General features: G+C 39.7%; 1 protein-coding gene across 10 annotated transcripts in view; it reads right to left on the bottom strand.

Moving 5' to 3' along the window:
- Positions 1 to 15,025, bottom strand: part of Pias2 (protein inhibitor of activated STAT 2) — a 98,257-nt gene that overhangs the window by 59,986 nt on the left and 23,246 nt on the right. For all 10 annotated transcript variants that reach the window (XM_070029220.1, XM_070029210.1, XM_070029214.1 and 7 more), the window contains exons 2-3: positions 11,792 to 12,266; positions 2,684 to 2,768 (exon numbers count right to left, since the gene is read on the bottom strand). In XM_070029220.1, the coding sequence (XP_069885321.1) occupies positions 2,684 to 2,768; positions 11,792 to 12,266 (560 nt within the window). The remainder of the gene's footprint in view (positions 1 to 2,683; positions 2,769 to 11,791; positions 12,267 to 15,025) is intronic.

Raw genomic sequence — 15,025 nt, 5'->3', positions numbered from 1 at the left:
TGAGCAAAAATATTCAGAGAAACAGTGGCATGAGTTCAAATGACCCAGGCCAGGGGTGGTGGGGCTAGGGGGTGGAATGTGCGAGCTCCATGATGAACACAAAGACTTTTTGGTTAACCACCTGGTAAAAGACTGTGAAAAGGGCTGGGCTGGGGTTTGGACTGTACATATGTATTTGTGTGCTCTTTCTAAAGGAAGGAGGACTACAAATTTAGGTTAAATACATGTAAAATAAATTCATTATTACAATGAGCTAATGGTCTATAACATTCAGTATATTCATACTGTACAATCATTGCTACCACTTACCTGTAGAACATGATTTTTTACTTTAAAATAATTAAAAAGTTAGTCATTTATTACTTAACTACTAAAACATTTGTAGCCCAAACCTCAAAATACAAAACATATAAAATGAAGAATCTCAGAGTCAGCTCTCAGTCACCTACTTACCCAATCAAGAAGCAACCTATCTTTATACAATATGCATTCATATTTATATATTTATGCATATAATCAAAGTATGTGCGCATATGAAATCAGAGCCTCATGTTTTCTCGGCAGGTATGCTACTACCTTTTTATTGCCTGGGCTATTTTTGAGAGGGGTGTCACTTGCAGCCTAGGCATTTGGACCGCAATACATTTTAGGCTTCCAATTGTAGCTAGGATGACAGGCATGCATGGCCACATCCAGCTTCTTTGGCTGACATGTAGTTTCAAACTTCTGCTCAGGCTCCAGGAACCATAATCCTCTCAATCTCAGCTTTCCACAGGCTTAAGATGATAGACACACACCATGCCCAGCTATGAGTTGAGAAGAGGTTTCATGGTAATTTTGGCCTGCACTGCTTCAAACTGCAATCCTCTCATTCGTTTCCTATAGAGCTGGGATTACAAATTACAAACATGAGCCACCAGCTCCCATCTCACACATATATTCTCAAGGCAACTGTTAAGTAGTAAACTATTCAGAAACACACATGTTCACACACAAACAAATCCAGATATTAACATTACAGATTATCTTTTTTTTGATCAGTCATGGGGCTTGAACTCTGGGCCTGAGCGCTGTCCCTTAGTTCTTCAGTTCAAGGCTAGCATTCTACCATTTGAGCCGCAGCAGTTTACTGGCGATAAGTTTCACAGCCTTTCCTGCCTGGGCTGGCTTTGAACCGTGATCCTCAGCTCTCAGCTTCCTGAGTAGCTAGGATTATAGACATGAGCCACCAAAACCTGGCTAGATGACCCTATTTTTTACTGAGATAATGCATAATACACATTTTTTTTTTCTTTTCCATTTTTTCATTTATTTGTCTTTTCCAAATGTGTCTAAGTTCCTTCTATTTTCAAAACTATTAAGGCTAACAGCACTTTTCTTAATTCAAATTTCTACTAAGTTTTGGTCAAGGTGACTAAACAGCTCAATTTGCCCTGAATTATTCAAGTTTTGCTCTTAGCTAGTAATAATAATATTCACTTTTATTCAAAAATATTTATTCAAAAATGTCTCACTTTGAAATCATAAACACTGATGACCACCCTGTCTTTGAGCTGTTATCACATATTCTCCTTGACAATATTTGCTGACAAGACCTTTCAAAAAGCAATTAAGGTTAAATGAGCTTTGGGTTTTTTTTGGAGGTCCTGGGGCTTGAATTCAGGGCCTGTACACTGTCCCTGACCTGAGCCTCTTCATGTTCAAGGCTAGTGCTCTACCACTTGAGCCACAGCACCACTTCTAGCCTTTTCTGAATAGTTTATTGGAAATAAGAGTCTCATGGATTTTCCTGTGGGGCTGAGTTCCAACCCAGGATCCTCAGATTTTAGCCTTCTGAGTACCTAGGTATGAGCCACTAGTGCCTGGCTTAAATGAGTTCTTAAAAGAGATCTAAGCTGGGTGCCGGTGGCTCATGCCTGTAATCCTAGCTACTCAGGAGGCTGAGATCTGAGGATCTCGGTTCAAAGCCAGCCCGGGCAGGAAAGTCCATGAGACTCTTTTCTCCAATAAACTACTAGAAAACCGGAAGTGGCGCTGTGGCTCAAGCGGTGGAGCACTCGCCTTGAGCTGAAGAGCACAAGGATAGCACCCAAGCCCAGAGTTCAAGCCCCATGACCTACTAAAAAAAAAAAAAAGTATCTAATAATGCTCATAAAAACAGGAAAAGACAGCAAGATGTACTGGCAAAGAAAAAAAGCTATATGAGGACATTATAAGGACACACAAAAAAATATGAAAGCAAAAAGAAAAGGACTAAGAAAAGTAAAACTTGTCAATACCATGATATTGGACAGAACTCTCTAGAATTGTGAGAAATCAATTTCTTTCTTTTTTTTTTTTTTTGGGGGGGGGGGTTGGTTGTGGTGCTTGAACTCTGGGCCTGGGCACTGTCCCTCAGCTCTTCAGCTCAAGGCGAGCGCTCTACCACTTGAGCTACAGCACCACTTCTGGTTTTCTGGTGGTTTATTGGAGATAGGAGTCTCACGGTCTCTCCTGCCTGGGCTGGCTTTGAACCGCGATCCTCAGATCTCAGCCTCCTGAGTCGCTAGGATTACAGGCGTGAGCCACCAGCGCCCAGCTGAGAAATCAATTTCTTTTTAAGCCACCCAGTGTGTGGCACTGTCATGGCATCACTAATAGACTACAGACATTCAGAGACACATATTTTAAACATTCCTCTTACCTTGATATGCATATTTCTCTAACTTGTTGAGGTGTCAAAGCAAAAATAAAAAACTTCTCCTGAAATCGTTGAATGCTGCTTTGAACTGGGAAAAGGAGAAAAAACAGTAACATATCAGTAACAAATCCAAGGATCTAAGCAGTTATAACAACCAGGTATTTGTCAAATCTGAAAATGCTAAAATTCTAAACTCAAGTATGTAATAAACTACATTATTCTTGTATTTACTTGTATTCTTTGAATACAAGTAAAAATCACTGCAAAGGAGTTCCCTTAATTCCAAGCATTTAATCACTCTTTACTCAAATACTAGCTTCCCTATTCTCTCACATTATTACAAACTTGTTAAGATTAAGATAATATTCCATACTGAATTATAACCCTTTCTAATAAAAGTCAAAGGGTCAGAAACCTACCCAGGAAGAATGCTATCCAAGAAATACGTGCTTTGTTATGCCATGTTCTGAGTGCCTTCCAGTCACTTAAAGCATAGAAGAAAACGTAACATTTTATAACTTCTAAGTAAATAGAAAGGGTAAAACATTGTTGTGTATTACTACAATATTCCTAGAGCATTAAGATAAACAAGATGCTTTGCTTGGCATTGGTGTGCAGCTCATGCTTATAATTCTAGCTACTCAGGAGGCTGAGACCGAGGATTTAGACTTAAAGCCAGCCCAGGCAGAAAAGTCCTTGAGACTCTGGTTCCAGTAAACCAGCAAAAATGTTTTCAGGAGATATGACCAGTTTGAGGCCTTCTGTTCAAATGCTAGTACCTGGCACCCAAAACAAACAAAAAAGATAACTGCTGAATAGTAATGTCCTGACATATAACAAAGTATACACATACAATGAAGCATTACATAGCCATGAAAAAAATAAAATGCTATCTGTTAGAAAAATGGGTGGAACCAAAGGATATATTGAATGAGATAAGCCAGACTCAAAAATAAGACATTATATGTATGATTTTGCTCATTTGTGAGTCAGACATAAAGACAAACTTACTTATGAACGCGAACATATACATATATATAGCTTTATATATAAATACACATGCATGATAAACATAGGACATGAGTCTAAGGGACTACTTAGGAAGAAAAGTGAAAGAAGAAAAAAAAGAGGGTAATTTTGAGATATACTGCAACTACCTATGAAAACAGCATAAAGAGCCTCAACAAAAGTTTTGATCCATTAGGCAGTGGGGGGGGAGGGTATAACAGGATCTTTTGAAGGAGGTAATAGTACTAGCAAGAAAGGGTTAGGTTAACAAAGGTGTAATGGGATGGATATAGTCAAAATAAATTGCCAGCAAATAGGAAAACAACAATGAACCCCTTGAAACTGTATTAGGAAAGGGGAAAAGGCATCACTAACAGAGTACACACATTCATGGAGAAACATATTCTAAACATTCCTCTTACCTTAACATGCATATCTCTCTAACTTGAGGTGTCAAAGCAAAAATAAAAAACTTCTCCTAAAATCGTTGAATAGTCAGGGAGAGTAGTAAAGGTGGACAGATTAGCCATACACAGTATACATACATATATGAAAATGTCACAATGAAACTCTCCCTTGTATAGCTAATTATGTGAGGTTAAAAGAAAGAACTGGGAAAAGATCTGAAAAGACAATTTTCAAATAAATATATATATGTGTATATATATATTTTTATACCCACACACAGCATGAAAAAGGTCAATGTCACTACTCATTATGGAAATGCAAATGAAAACTATTAATTTCCTACCACTTCATATTCACTGGATGCACATGCCTGCAATCCTAGTTGCTCAGTAAGTAGTATGTCAAGCAGGAAGATCCCAAGTTTGGGTAAAAACCAACTAAAGGGATGAGATGGGATAGTATGTCTCAAGATATACCTACATATACCTACACGCCTATATACAAAGCATAAATAAGGCTCTATATTCAGCCTATATACATAGCATAAATAAGGCTTTATATTCAATCTCTCAATCATTAAAATCATTTTTAAAAATGCCCGGCACTACAGGCTCATATCTGTAATCCTACTTAGGAGGTTGAGATCTGAAGATTGAGCTATGAAGCCAGACTGGGAAGGAAAGACCCTGAGACTCTTATTTCCAACTCACCACCAAAGAAGCTGAAAGTACAGGTGTTGTTCAAGAAATAGATCTCCAGCCTTGAGCAAAAAAACTCATGGACAGCACACAGACCCTGAGTTCAAGCCCCAGGACTAGCAGAAAAGGTAAAAAATAAATAAGTGTTCCCAAGGATGTGGAAAGAGAACAGTGTACACTATATGCTAGTACAAATATAAGACCATACAGTTATAGAAAACAAAATTAACTTGTTAAAAAATAAACTGAAACCAAGTGCTAGTGGCTCACACCTATAATCCTAGGTACTCAGGAGGCTGAAACCTGGAGAATTGTGATTCAAAGGTAGCCCACATGGTAAAAGTCCGTGAGTCTCATCTCCAATTAACTGGTAAATGCCAGACTGGAAGCATGGCTGAAAGAGCAGAACACCAGCCATGAGCAAAGAAAGCCCAGTGAAAGAGTGCCAAGAGATCCAGATTTTAAGCCCTGAAAAATAGAGAGCTAAAGAGATATTAATTACCACTAGAGATTAACACTAAACCCAGAAACTGTATCTCAAAAAATACTCCAGTCTAAGTTAAAATTAATTCAATAAAAATTGAAGACTGAGCCCGGTGCTGGTGGCTCACGCCTCTAATCCTAGCTACTCAGGAGGCTGAGATCTAAGGATAGAAGTTCAAAGCCAGCCTGGGCAGGAAAGTTCGTGAGACTCTTTTCTCCAATAAAAACCACTAGAAAACCGGAAGTGGTGCTGTGGCTCAAGCGGTAGAGCACTCACCTTGAGCTGAAGAGCGCAAGGACAGCACCTAGGCCCAGAGTTCAAGCCCCACTACCAACCAACCCCCCCAAAAAATTGAAGACTTAACAGCAAGTTAAATAGATAATTTGTACATTCAGGTTCATAGCTGTAGTGTGTGTGTGTGTAGCTGTAGTGTGTGTGTAGCTGGTGTGTGTGTGTGTGTGTGTGTGTCTGTCCCGTGTGTGTGTGTGTGTGTGTGTGTGTGTGTGTGTGTGTGTGTGTGTGTGTGTGTGTGTGTGTGTGTGTGTGTGTGTGTGTGTGTGTGTGTGTGTGTGTGTGTGTGTGTGTGTGTGTGTGTGTGTGTGTGTGTGTGTGTGTGTGTGTGTGTGTGTGTGTGTGTGTGTGTGTCCGTCCCGGGTAATGGGACTTGAATTTGGCCTGGGCACTATATGCTACCAATGATGAGCCTTGAGGAGTGCTACCAATGATGAGCCTTGAGGACATTATACTAATTGAAATAAATCAAGTCAAAAAGACTTGGTTTCATTTACATGATGTACTTTATGATCAAAATTATAAAACACTGAACATTAAAATGTTCAAAATGCTTGAGTTTTATATGTATTTTAGCATAATAAAAATCAAGGAAAAATATTTGTAAAGTACAGAAGTGTTGAATCTCAAACATATATAAATAAAAACTGTAAAAACATTCTCACAAAATGGTTACCAGAAGTAATGCTTTCATGTTAACTAAGGAATCCATTTTTGATAACTTGTTTCAGAGTATGTTAAAATAGAACTCATAACAGAAAGCAATTATCACAAAGGTCAACTGGGGAAGTCAGAGAACTGAAGTTTCATACCTCCTTAAACACAGTGAGGCTGGGGGACAGAGGTGTGGATCAATTGGTAAAGTGTCAGCCAATGAGCAAAGCGTCAGGTACTAAGTTTGAATCCTGGTCTTGCAACAACAACAACAACAAAAATAGTGACTTTAATCTGGGCATTAGTGGCTCACATCTATAATTCTGGCTACCTAGGAGGCTGAAATCAGTGGGATTGAAGGTCCAGGCCATCCCAGGCACAAAAGTTCACAAGACTCCCTCTCCCTCTCTCAATATAAGGGAAGCTGGAGGCAGCAGCACATACCTGTCATCTCAGCAACTATGGAAACCAAAATAGGCAGACTGCAGTCCAGGTACATGAATAGAAATGAACCATAGTGAAACCTAACTCAAGTTATAATCAAGATGGGCCTAGGTGGCTCACGCTTGTAATTCTAGCCACTCAGGAGGCTGAGATCTGAGGATCACAGTTTAAAGCCAGCCCAGGCAGGAAAGATTCATCTCCAATTTCACCAGAAAACCAGAAGTGGCCCTGTGGCTCAAGTGGTAGAGTGCTTGCCTTGAGCTGAAGAGTTCAGGACAGTGGCCAGGCCCAGAGTTCAAGACCCACAACCAATCAAAAAAAAAGTTATAATGAAAATATGGGATGGAGGCATGGCTCAGTAATAAAGTACCTGCCTTGAAAGCATGCAGCCACTGAAGTGAAACTGTGGCTCAAATGGTACGGCAAGGCCTTGAGCAAAAAAGTTCAGACAGGGGCTGGGAAGGTGGCTCAGTGGTAGAGCGCTTGCCTTGCATGCCTGAGGCCCTGGGTTCGATTCCTCAGCACCACATAAGCAAAAAGAAAAAAGCCGGAAGTGGCGCTGTGGCTCAAGTGGTAGAGGGCTAGCCTTGAGCTGAAGAGCTGAGGGACAGCGCCCAGGCCCAGAGTTCAGGCCCCACGACCGGACCCAAAAAAAAAAAAAAATAGCTCAGACACAGTACCCAGGCCCTGAGTTCAAACCCTAGGACTACACAAAATGTAGTAGTAGTAGTAGTAGTGTTTTTACAAAACCTCAAACAACCCTGGAAATCCGAAGCAACCATGAGGAACAAGGCTAAAAAGTACACATTTCTAGATTTCAAAATACTATGCAGGGGCTCAAGCCCATAATCCTAGCCACTCACAGAAGGCAGGTTAGATGCCAGCCAGGCAGAAGACAGACATCATCTCAACAAGACACGTATAGTGGTGTACCCCTATAATCCCAGCTACTCAGATAAAGGTCATTAGTAGAAGACTGAGGTCCAACTCTTACCCCAAGAGAAAAATTAGACACCTTATCAAACAACAGGGGAGTTGATGCTAGAGGGGAATTCTTTTTTGTTTTGTTTTGTTTTTGGGTCCGGTCGTGGGGCCTGAACTCTGGGCCTGGGCGCTGTCCCTCAGCTCTTCAGCTCAAGGCTAGCGCTCTACCACTTGAGCCAAAGCGCCACTTCTGGCTTTTTTCTTTTTGCTTATGTGATGCTGAGGAATCGAACCCAGGGCCTCATGCATGCAAGGCAAGCGCTCTACCACTGAGCCACCTTCCCAGCCCCAGAGCTAGAGGGGAATTCTATTCAAGGTTAGAGTACCTGCTAGCAAATTCCTAAATTTACACCACATACAACAACAACAAAAATGTACTACATACTTAAAAGTAATCATAGAAAACAGGAAAAGACAAACCAGCTTAAGCTTGTGTGTTATGGTCAAGTGATTTTTGATATGGGTGCAAAGATGATTCAAAGAGGAAAAATTAGAGGATATCTACTCACAAAAGAATAAAGTTGAACCCTTATATGACCATACATAAAAGTGAACTTAAAAAGAATTAAACCTAAAATAATCATACTCTAGAAACACACAGGCAAAACCTTACAATTTGGAAAAGAGTTCTTGGCTATGACACCAATAGCACAGAGACAACAAATAGAAATACAGACAAAAATGTACATCATTAAAAACTCTAATTCTGTACCCAAATATACAAGCAATAGGGTAAAACAAGGCAACTCACAGAATGGAAGAAAATGTTCGCAAATCATAAATCTGGTAAGATATATGTGAAATATGTACAAATATACTAAAAATAGCTGGGTGCTAGTGGATCATGACTATAATCCTAGTTACTCAGAAGGCTGAGATCTAAGGTTCATCGTCTGAAACCAACCCAGGTAGTTAAGTCCATGAGACTCTTTATCTCCAATAAACTACTCAGAAAAGGCCTGAAGTGGCACTGCAGCTCAAGTGGTAGAGCATTAACCTTGAGCAAAAGAAACTCAGAAAATACCCAGGCCCTGAGTTCAAGCCCCATGACTGACACAAAAGGGAAAATACTAAAATACACATGCATACACAGGGGGAAAAAAGCTAAAAAAATAAAACTGGCAAAGCAGCCTGTCTTAATTTTATTAAGTTTTTTAGAGACTGATTTCTTCCTTCTGTAGAGAATTTACTGAATGAGTTTTCCAAATAAAAATAGATAACTAAAAGGACATGGTGGCACATAGTGGTAATCCTAGCATTAAGGAAAGAATGTGAATTTGAGGCCAACCTAAGCTACATCATGGTAGCCTTTATCAAAAACAAACAAACAAAAGAGGCAAAGGACATGAAAAGAAAGACATTCACAAAAAAGCACATGAAGATGTTTAACATCACAATCACAAACATGAAATCAACTACAACCATTAAAATGGTTACCACCATATGAACCAAAGAAAAATAAGTGAGGAAGGGAGGAAGAGTGTCCAGGAAAAAAAAAAAAATGCCCAGGCCCAGAGTTCAAGCCCCACAACTGACCCAAAAAGAAAAAAAAAAAAAGAGGGAGGAAGAGAGGGAAGGAAGTTTGGCAAAACTGGAACCCCTAGAACTGCCAATAGAAACAAAATGGTACAGCTGCTGTTTAATATGCTATGGTGATTCCTCAAAAAATTAAAAGTAGGCATGATGGCTCCAGGCTACAATCCTAGCAGGTCAGATCAGAGAATCACAGTATGAAGCCAACCACGGTTAAAAACTTGTGAGACTCGGGCTGGGAAGGTGGCTCAGTGGTAGAGCGCTTGCCTTGCATGCTAGAGGCCCTGGGTTCGATTCCTCAGCACCACGTAAGCAAAAAGAAAAAAATCCGGAAGTGGCGCTGTGGCTTAAGTGGTAGAGCACTATCCTTGAGCTGAAGAGCTGAGGGACAGCGCCCAGGCCCAGAGTTCAGGCCCCATGACCGGACCAAAAAAAAAAAAAAAAAAAAAAAAAAAAACTTGTGAGACTCCATCTCAATCAACACTGGATATAGTGGTTGCATCTGTCACCCCCAACAACAGGAGTAAGCACAAGTACAAGGTAACAACCCAGGCTAGCCAGCATATAAAGCATGACACTACCTTGAAGACATCAATGCGAAAACAAGGTAGCTAGAGGAATGGCCCAAGTGGTAGAATGCCTACCTAGCAAGTATGAGACAGACATGAGTTCAATCCCCAGTACCACCCTTCCAGTAAAAAAAATTAAAACAGGCCTGTTATCCCAGCACTCAGTAGACTGAAGGAGGAGGATCATAAGTTCAAAACCAGCCTGGCTGACAAAGCGAGACCCTGTGTATATATACATTATATATATTATATACATGTATATATTATATAATATGTATTTATATATTATATACATTAATAGGTGAGATTTTTATACACACATACACACATATACATATGTTAGAAAGAAAAAATACATTGAAAAAGAGAACATAAAGACATTAAGTTACATAAGCCTGAGGACAAGAGGTACATAAGCCTCTTCACAAGACTGCAGGATTTTATTTATATAAACTACCTACAGTAGTGACAAAGTACAATGGTTAGATTGGGAATGTGGCTCAATCATAGAACATGAACTCAATATGTCAAGTCCTAGGGTTCAATCCTAAATATCAATAAAAAGAAAGAAAAGCTGGTGGCTCATTCCTGTAATCTTAGCTATTCAGAAGGCTGAAATCTGAGGATTATGGTTTGAAGCCAGCCCAAACAGAAAAGTCTGTGAGAGTCTTATCTCCAATTAACCACCAAAAAGCCAGTATTGGAGCTTTGGCTCACGTGGTGTTATGCTTGCTAGCCTTGAGCAAAAACATCCAAGGACAGTGCTCAGGCCCTGAGTTCAATATCAGGACTAGCATAATTTTTTTTAAAAAGAAACAATATTGTTTCTAAAGTATTTATAATGTACCATGTGATTTTTTTTTGTTTCTTTGTATGTTCCTCCCCGACAGTGTAACCCCCATTTTCACTGTATTTGATGTTGGTGCCCTGCATCTTGTATATACACTTTTCTAATTTGGGGAGGGGAAGGGAAAAAACAAAATGCTTAAATAGGGATACAGGTTGACCCATTGTAACAATGAGATGTACAAGACACTATGTTGAAAAACAAACTTTACAATTGGGGGGGGGGAGTGTAGTTGTGGAGGTGGGGAGGGAAGGGATGGTAGGGGAAAATCAAAGGAGGTAACAATGTACTCATTACCTTGCTTATGTAACTGTAACCCCTCTGTACAGTACTTTTATAATAAAAAAGGTATAAAAAAGAAAGAAAAATGAAAAGAATGGTGGTTCCAAGAAGGGGAAAGAGCTGGAGATAGTAAGATAAAAACATTTCTGGAGGGGGCGGGTGGGAGGTGATGGGAAGGGGAAACAAAGGAGGAGGCTTGATAAGAAATGTACTCATTATCTTGCCCTTGTAATTGTAACCCCTCTGTATGGTATTTTCACACACACACAAAAAAAATTTCTGGAAATGGATAGTACTAAAGGTACACAAGATTATGAATATAGTTAAAACATTGAATTATACATTTTAAAACCACCAAGAGGGGCTGGGAAGGTAGTTCAGTAGTACATTGCTTGCTTCGAATGCATGAGGCCCTGGGTTCGATTCCTCAGCACCAGATAAACACAAAAGGCTTGAAGTGGTGCTGTGGCACAAAGTGGTAGAACACTAGCCTTGAGCAGAAGAACTCAGGGACAGCACCCAGGCCCAGAGTCCAAGCCCCACCCCACCCCCCCAAAAAAATACACCAAGAAGCAAATGTATAGCATGGCTGAGGCAGGAGGAACATGAGGTCAAGGCTAGCCTAGGCTAACAGTAATACTATTGTCACCCTTACCCCCACCAAAAAAAGGAAATCAAGATGGTAGAATTTATATCACGTGTATTTAATCATAATAAAAAGTTGGAAAAACAGACAACATAATATGAAGTTTTGTTAGATTTCAGTTATCAGCATTTTATTTACCTATACATTTAAACATCTGCATTAATGCCTCAAATTTGCAGAATTAACAGCAAATCACAATCAATACTTAAAAGTTTTTGATATTCCTTCTTGTTCAGAAAAAAACTGATTTCTCTAGCACTTACCTAAACTTGTGGGCTTGATGAGAACATCAAGGACATCATAAAACGGCAGGTTTTTTAACTGTACATCAGGATGGACAGGAGGAATTGGAGGAGATGGTTGCTGCATCTCAAATGTGGGCTTAGTATCTTGAAGCAGCACAGAACCAACAGGAGATGACGGCGAGTGAGGTGTAACTGATGTGGAAGGCAACGAGTGGATTCCAGCCACAGCCAAGTCAGGTTCTACAGGTGATGAACTACCATCCAAATTGAAAACAGATGACTTGATTGTGGATAAATCAGTAAGTCCTTCAAGAGTCCGTGGATATCGGCGTCTATACAATTCTCGGATTTTAATCTGAACCGCAGGGCTACAGCCGCTCTTCAATAAATGCAGCGCCCTCATCAGGAGGTCATGCTTGCGTCCACTTTTATTTCGTCCAGCAAAGCCTAATAACACTTGTAGTTCAGAAACCCTAAAACTAGAAACCATATTCTAAAAGAAAAGAAAAAAAAGCCACCAGTCATATTTAAGCACATAAAAACTGCAAAATCTGACGTCTCCTGTAGTCCATCAATTTGCATGTATTAGTAACCAGCATTACATATACAAGCTAGAATCATTAATATTCATGAAGCCAATTTTGATAAAAATCTAAAAACTATGTTGTTCAAGCCTCAAGACTGGCACTGGCGCACACACGCGCGCGCGCACACACACACAATATATATTCTAAAATATTAAACTAATCTCAAGCACAGTAGTACATGTCTATAATCCCTGTACTCAGGAGGAGTGAATGGAGACAGGAGGATCTTGAGTTCTAGGCTATAAAGTTACTTCAAGACTAGCTTCAACTACAAGAACTTGTCTCAATAATGTTTTTTTCTTTGTTTTTGGTTTTTTGTTTTTGTCTGTCGTGGGGCTTGAACTCTGGGACTGGGTGCTGTCCCTGAGCTCTTCAGCTCAAAGGCTAGCACTCATCATTTGAGCCACAGTGCCACTTCAGGTTTTTTGGTTATTTGGAGATAAGAGTCTCATATGTTTGCTGTCCAGGCTGGCTTTGAGCCACGATCCTCAGATCTCAGCCTCCTGAGTAGCTGGGATTACAGGTGTGAGCTACCAGCACCCAGCTTTAAGCAATAAGTTTTTTAAAATCATATACATATTATTTAGCAGTACGTTAAACTTCTAAAACAAGATTCTCAGCCTGGTATTCAAGTGAGAAAAAGCCCTCTGAAGAGTAAGGAACTTGTTCTTGAATGTTAAACTTAAGCTTTACAAATATCACCTTTTATTCAACAAAACCTAGTAAGTACTAACCACTTGCTCCCCCATTGTCTCAAGAATCTGGCTACTTAGTGGTTCACAGTCAATCTGTAAACCACATCAGTCAGAAAGATCAATGAGGAGGATGGGAGGGAGAGAATGAGAAAATGAGAAAGAGGGAACAGCTTACACTAAGCAAAAGGAAAAAATAAGTGCTTATCACTCCATTTGGAAGAAATAGTTATATTGTCAAAGTTAGTAGAGTTCAAAAGCTTTATAGACCATGATAATGACAATTTACCTCATGAAGGTTAAAATGAGTTTGTGACTTTAGCTAAGTATCACTGTCCCACAATATTGTGAAATTTATATAATTACTTAATCTCAATAAAGAAATCTTTTTTTAAAAAGATCAATGGAGGGTTGCAGGGGTAGGGCAGGGCAGGGCAGAGCAGAGACAGACACAGAGACAAGACACCGAGGGGCAGACCCAAAGAGAAAGTAGATCTCTTGGAGGTGAACAAAGCCCTTTTAGAGCCTTATCACAAGACACCCTCTGCTTACTCTATTTTTTGGTTTCCCCATCTTCCTAGATCAGTAAAGAATATCCATAGCAGCCTGGATTACTTTCAATAAAGACTAAAGATCTTATTTGGGTGTCCAGAGGATGGCAGGGAGTTACAAACAAAAAGGAAGACAGAGATAAAGGCTTACAACCATGAATATGGAATTACTAGATTCTGAACAGCAGATGGAACGGTCTTGAACTACAAAATGCTGAAAAGATAGACATACTACCAGAAACACAACTAAAGATAATGAATGGTCGGACTGTCAAAAGAACCCTATGGAAAACTACAATTAAGAGGTCAAACCCTGACACCAAAAATTAGAACTCTGGAAGACTCGTTTCATCCCTCTGGTCATCAATTTTTACTTCAGAAGAACAATAACAACCGTCTCATTTATTACTTACATAGTGTCCCAAAATCTTAGAAAATAGGATTCTATGGATTTTTTTAACTAAGTTTTTGAAACAAGTTCAAAACTTGGTCCTTCTTATCGCATGTATTATAAGAAGGGTCATCAGAATAAGGCTAGCCCACTATAAATACTATTAAGAACGGATTTCTTGGAAGTGGCGCTATGGTTCAAGTGGTAGAGTGTGTGCCTTGAGCTGAAGAGCTGAGGGACAGCGTCCAAGACCAGAGTTCAAGCTCCACAACCGACCCCACCACCAACACTCACACAAAAAGAATGGATTTCTGAAGAAAGCAAAGGAAGGGGTGATATTGTCCAAAAAAAAAAGAAAGGTAGCCATTACCTGACGTTTAAAATGGTAAACCCTCTGTACAACACCTTAATAACAATAAAATCATATTAAATACACGCAAAGAATGAATTTCAACTATTTTCTTTCACTTATTTATGATGCCTACATGTTTGATATAATATTTTCAAAGCAGACTTTTTCCACTCTGTTCTGCTGCCTCCCCCAAGCTCCCATAATCTGCCTCTCAATATTTCAGAGTTACAACTGGTATTGGCTCTAGGTACAGAGTTTCTACACAGGGAAATATGTTGGTATAATTCTTTTTTTTTTTTTTTAAATATACAAGAGCTGGGCACTGGGCTCAAGTCTCTGATCTTAGTTACTCAGGAAGCTGAGGTTTGAAAGATCAAGGTTCAAAGACAGCTCAAACAGAAAAATCCATAGGATTCCATCCTCAATATAATCAATAAAAGGCTGGGCTGGAATTATGGCTCAAGTGGAATAGTGTCAGCTGAAGAAGCAAGAAAGCCTCAAAAGCACAGGAATCTGCGTTCAAACCTCAGTATCAGAAAGAAAAGCACAAGTCTGAGGGTGTAGCTCAATGGTAGAGTATTTGATTTGCAGACACATAGCCCAAGAATCTATCTCTAGCCCCACAACTGGTAAACTGAATTCTTAAAAAATAATAATATAAGCCGGGCGCTGGTGGCTC

Source organism: Dipodomys merriami, unplaced genomic scaffold, assembly GCF_024711535.1.
Source record: "Dipodomys merriami isolate MVZ:Mamm:240054 unplaced genomic scaffold, mDipMer1.0.p SCAF_2, whole genome shotgun sequence".
In the NCBI taxonomy this organism is placed as follows: Eukaryota; Metazoa; Chordata; class Mammalia; order Rodentia; family Heteromyidae; genus Dipodomys; species Dipodomys merriami.
The sequence above is the reverse complement of the archived record's forward strand: the minus strand, read 5'-3'. Positions and strand labels throughout refer to the sequence as shown.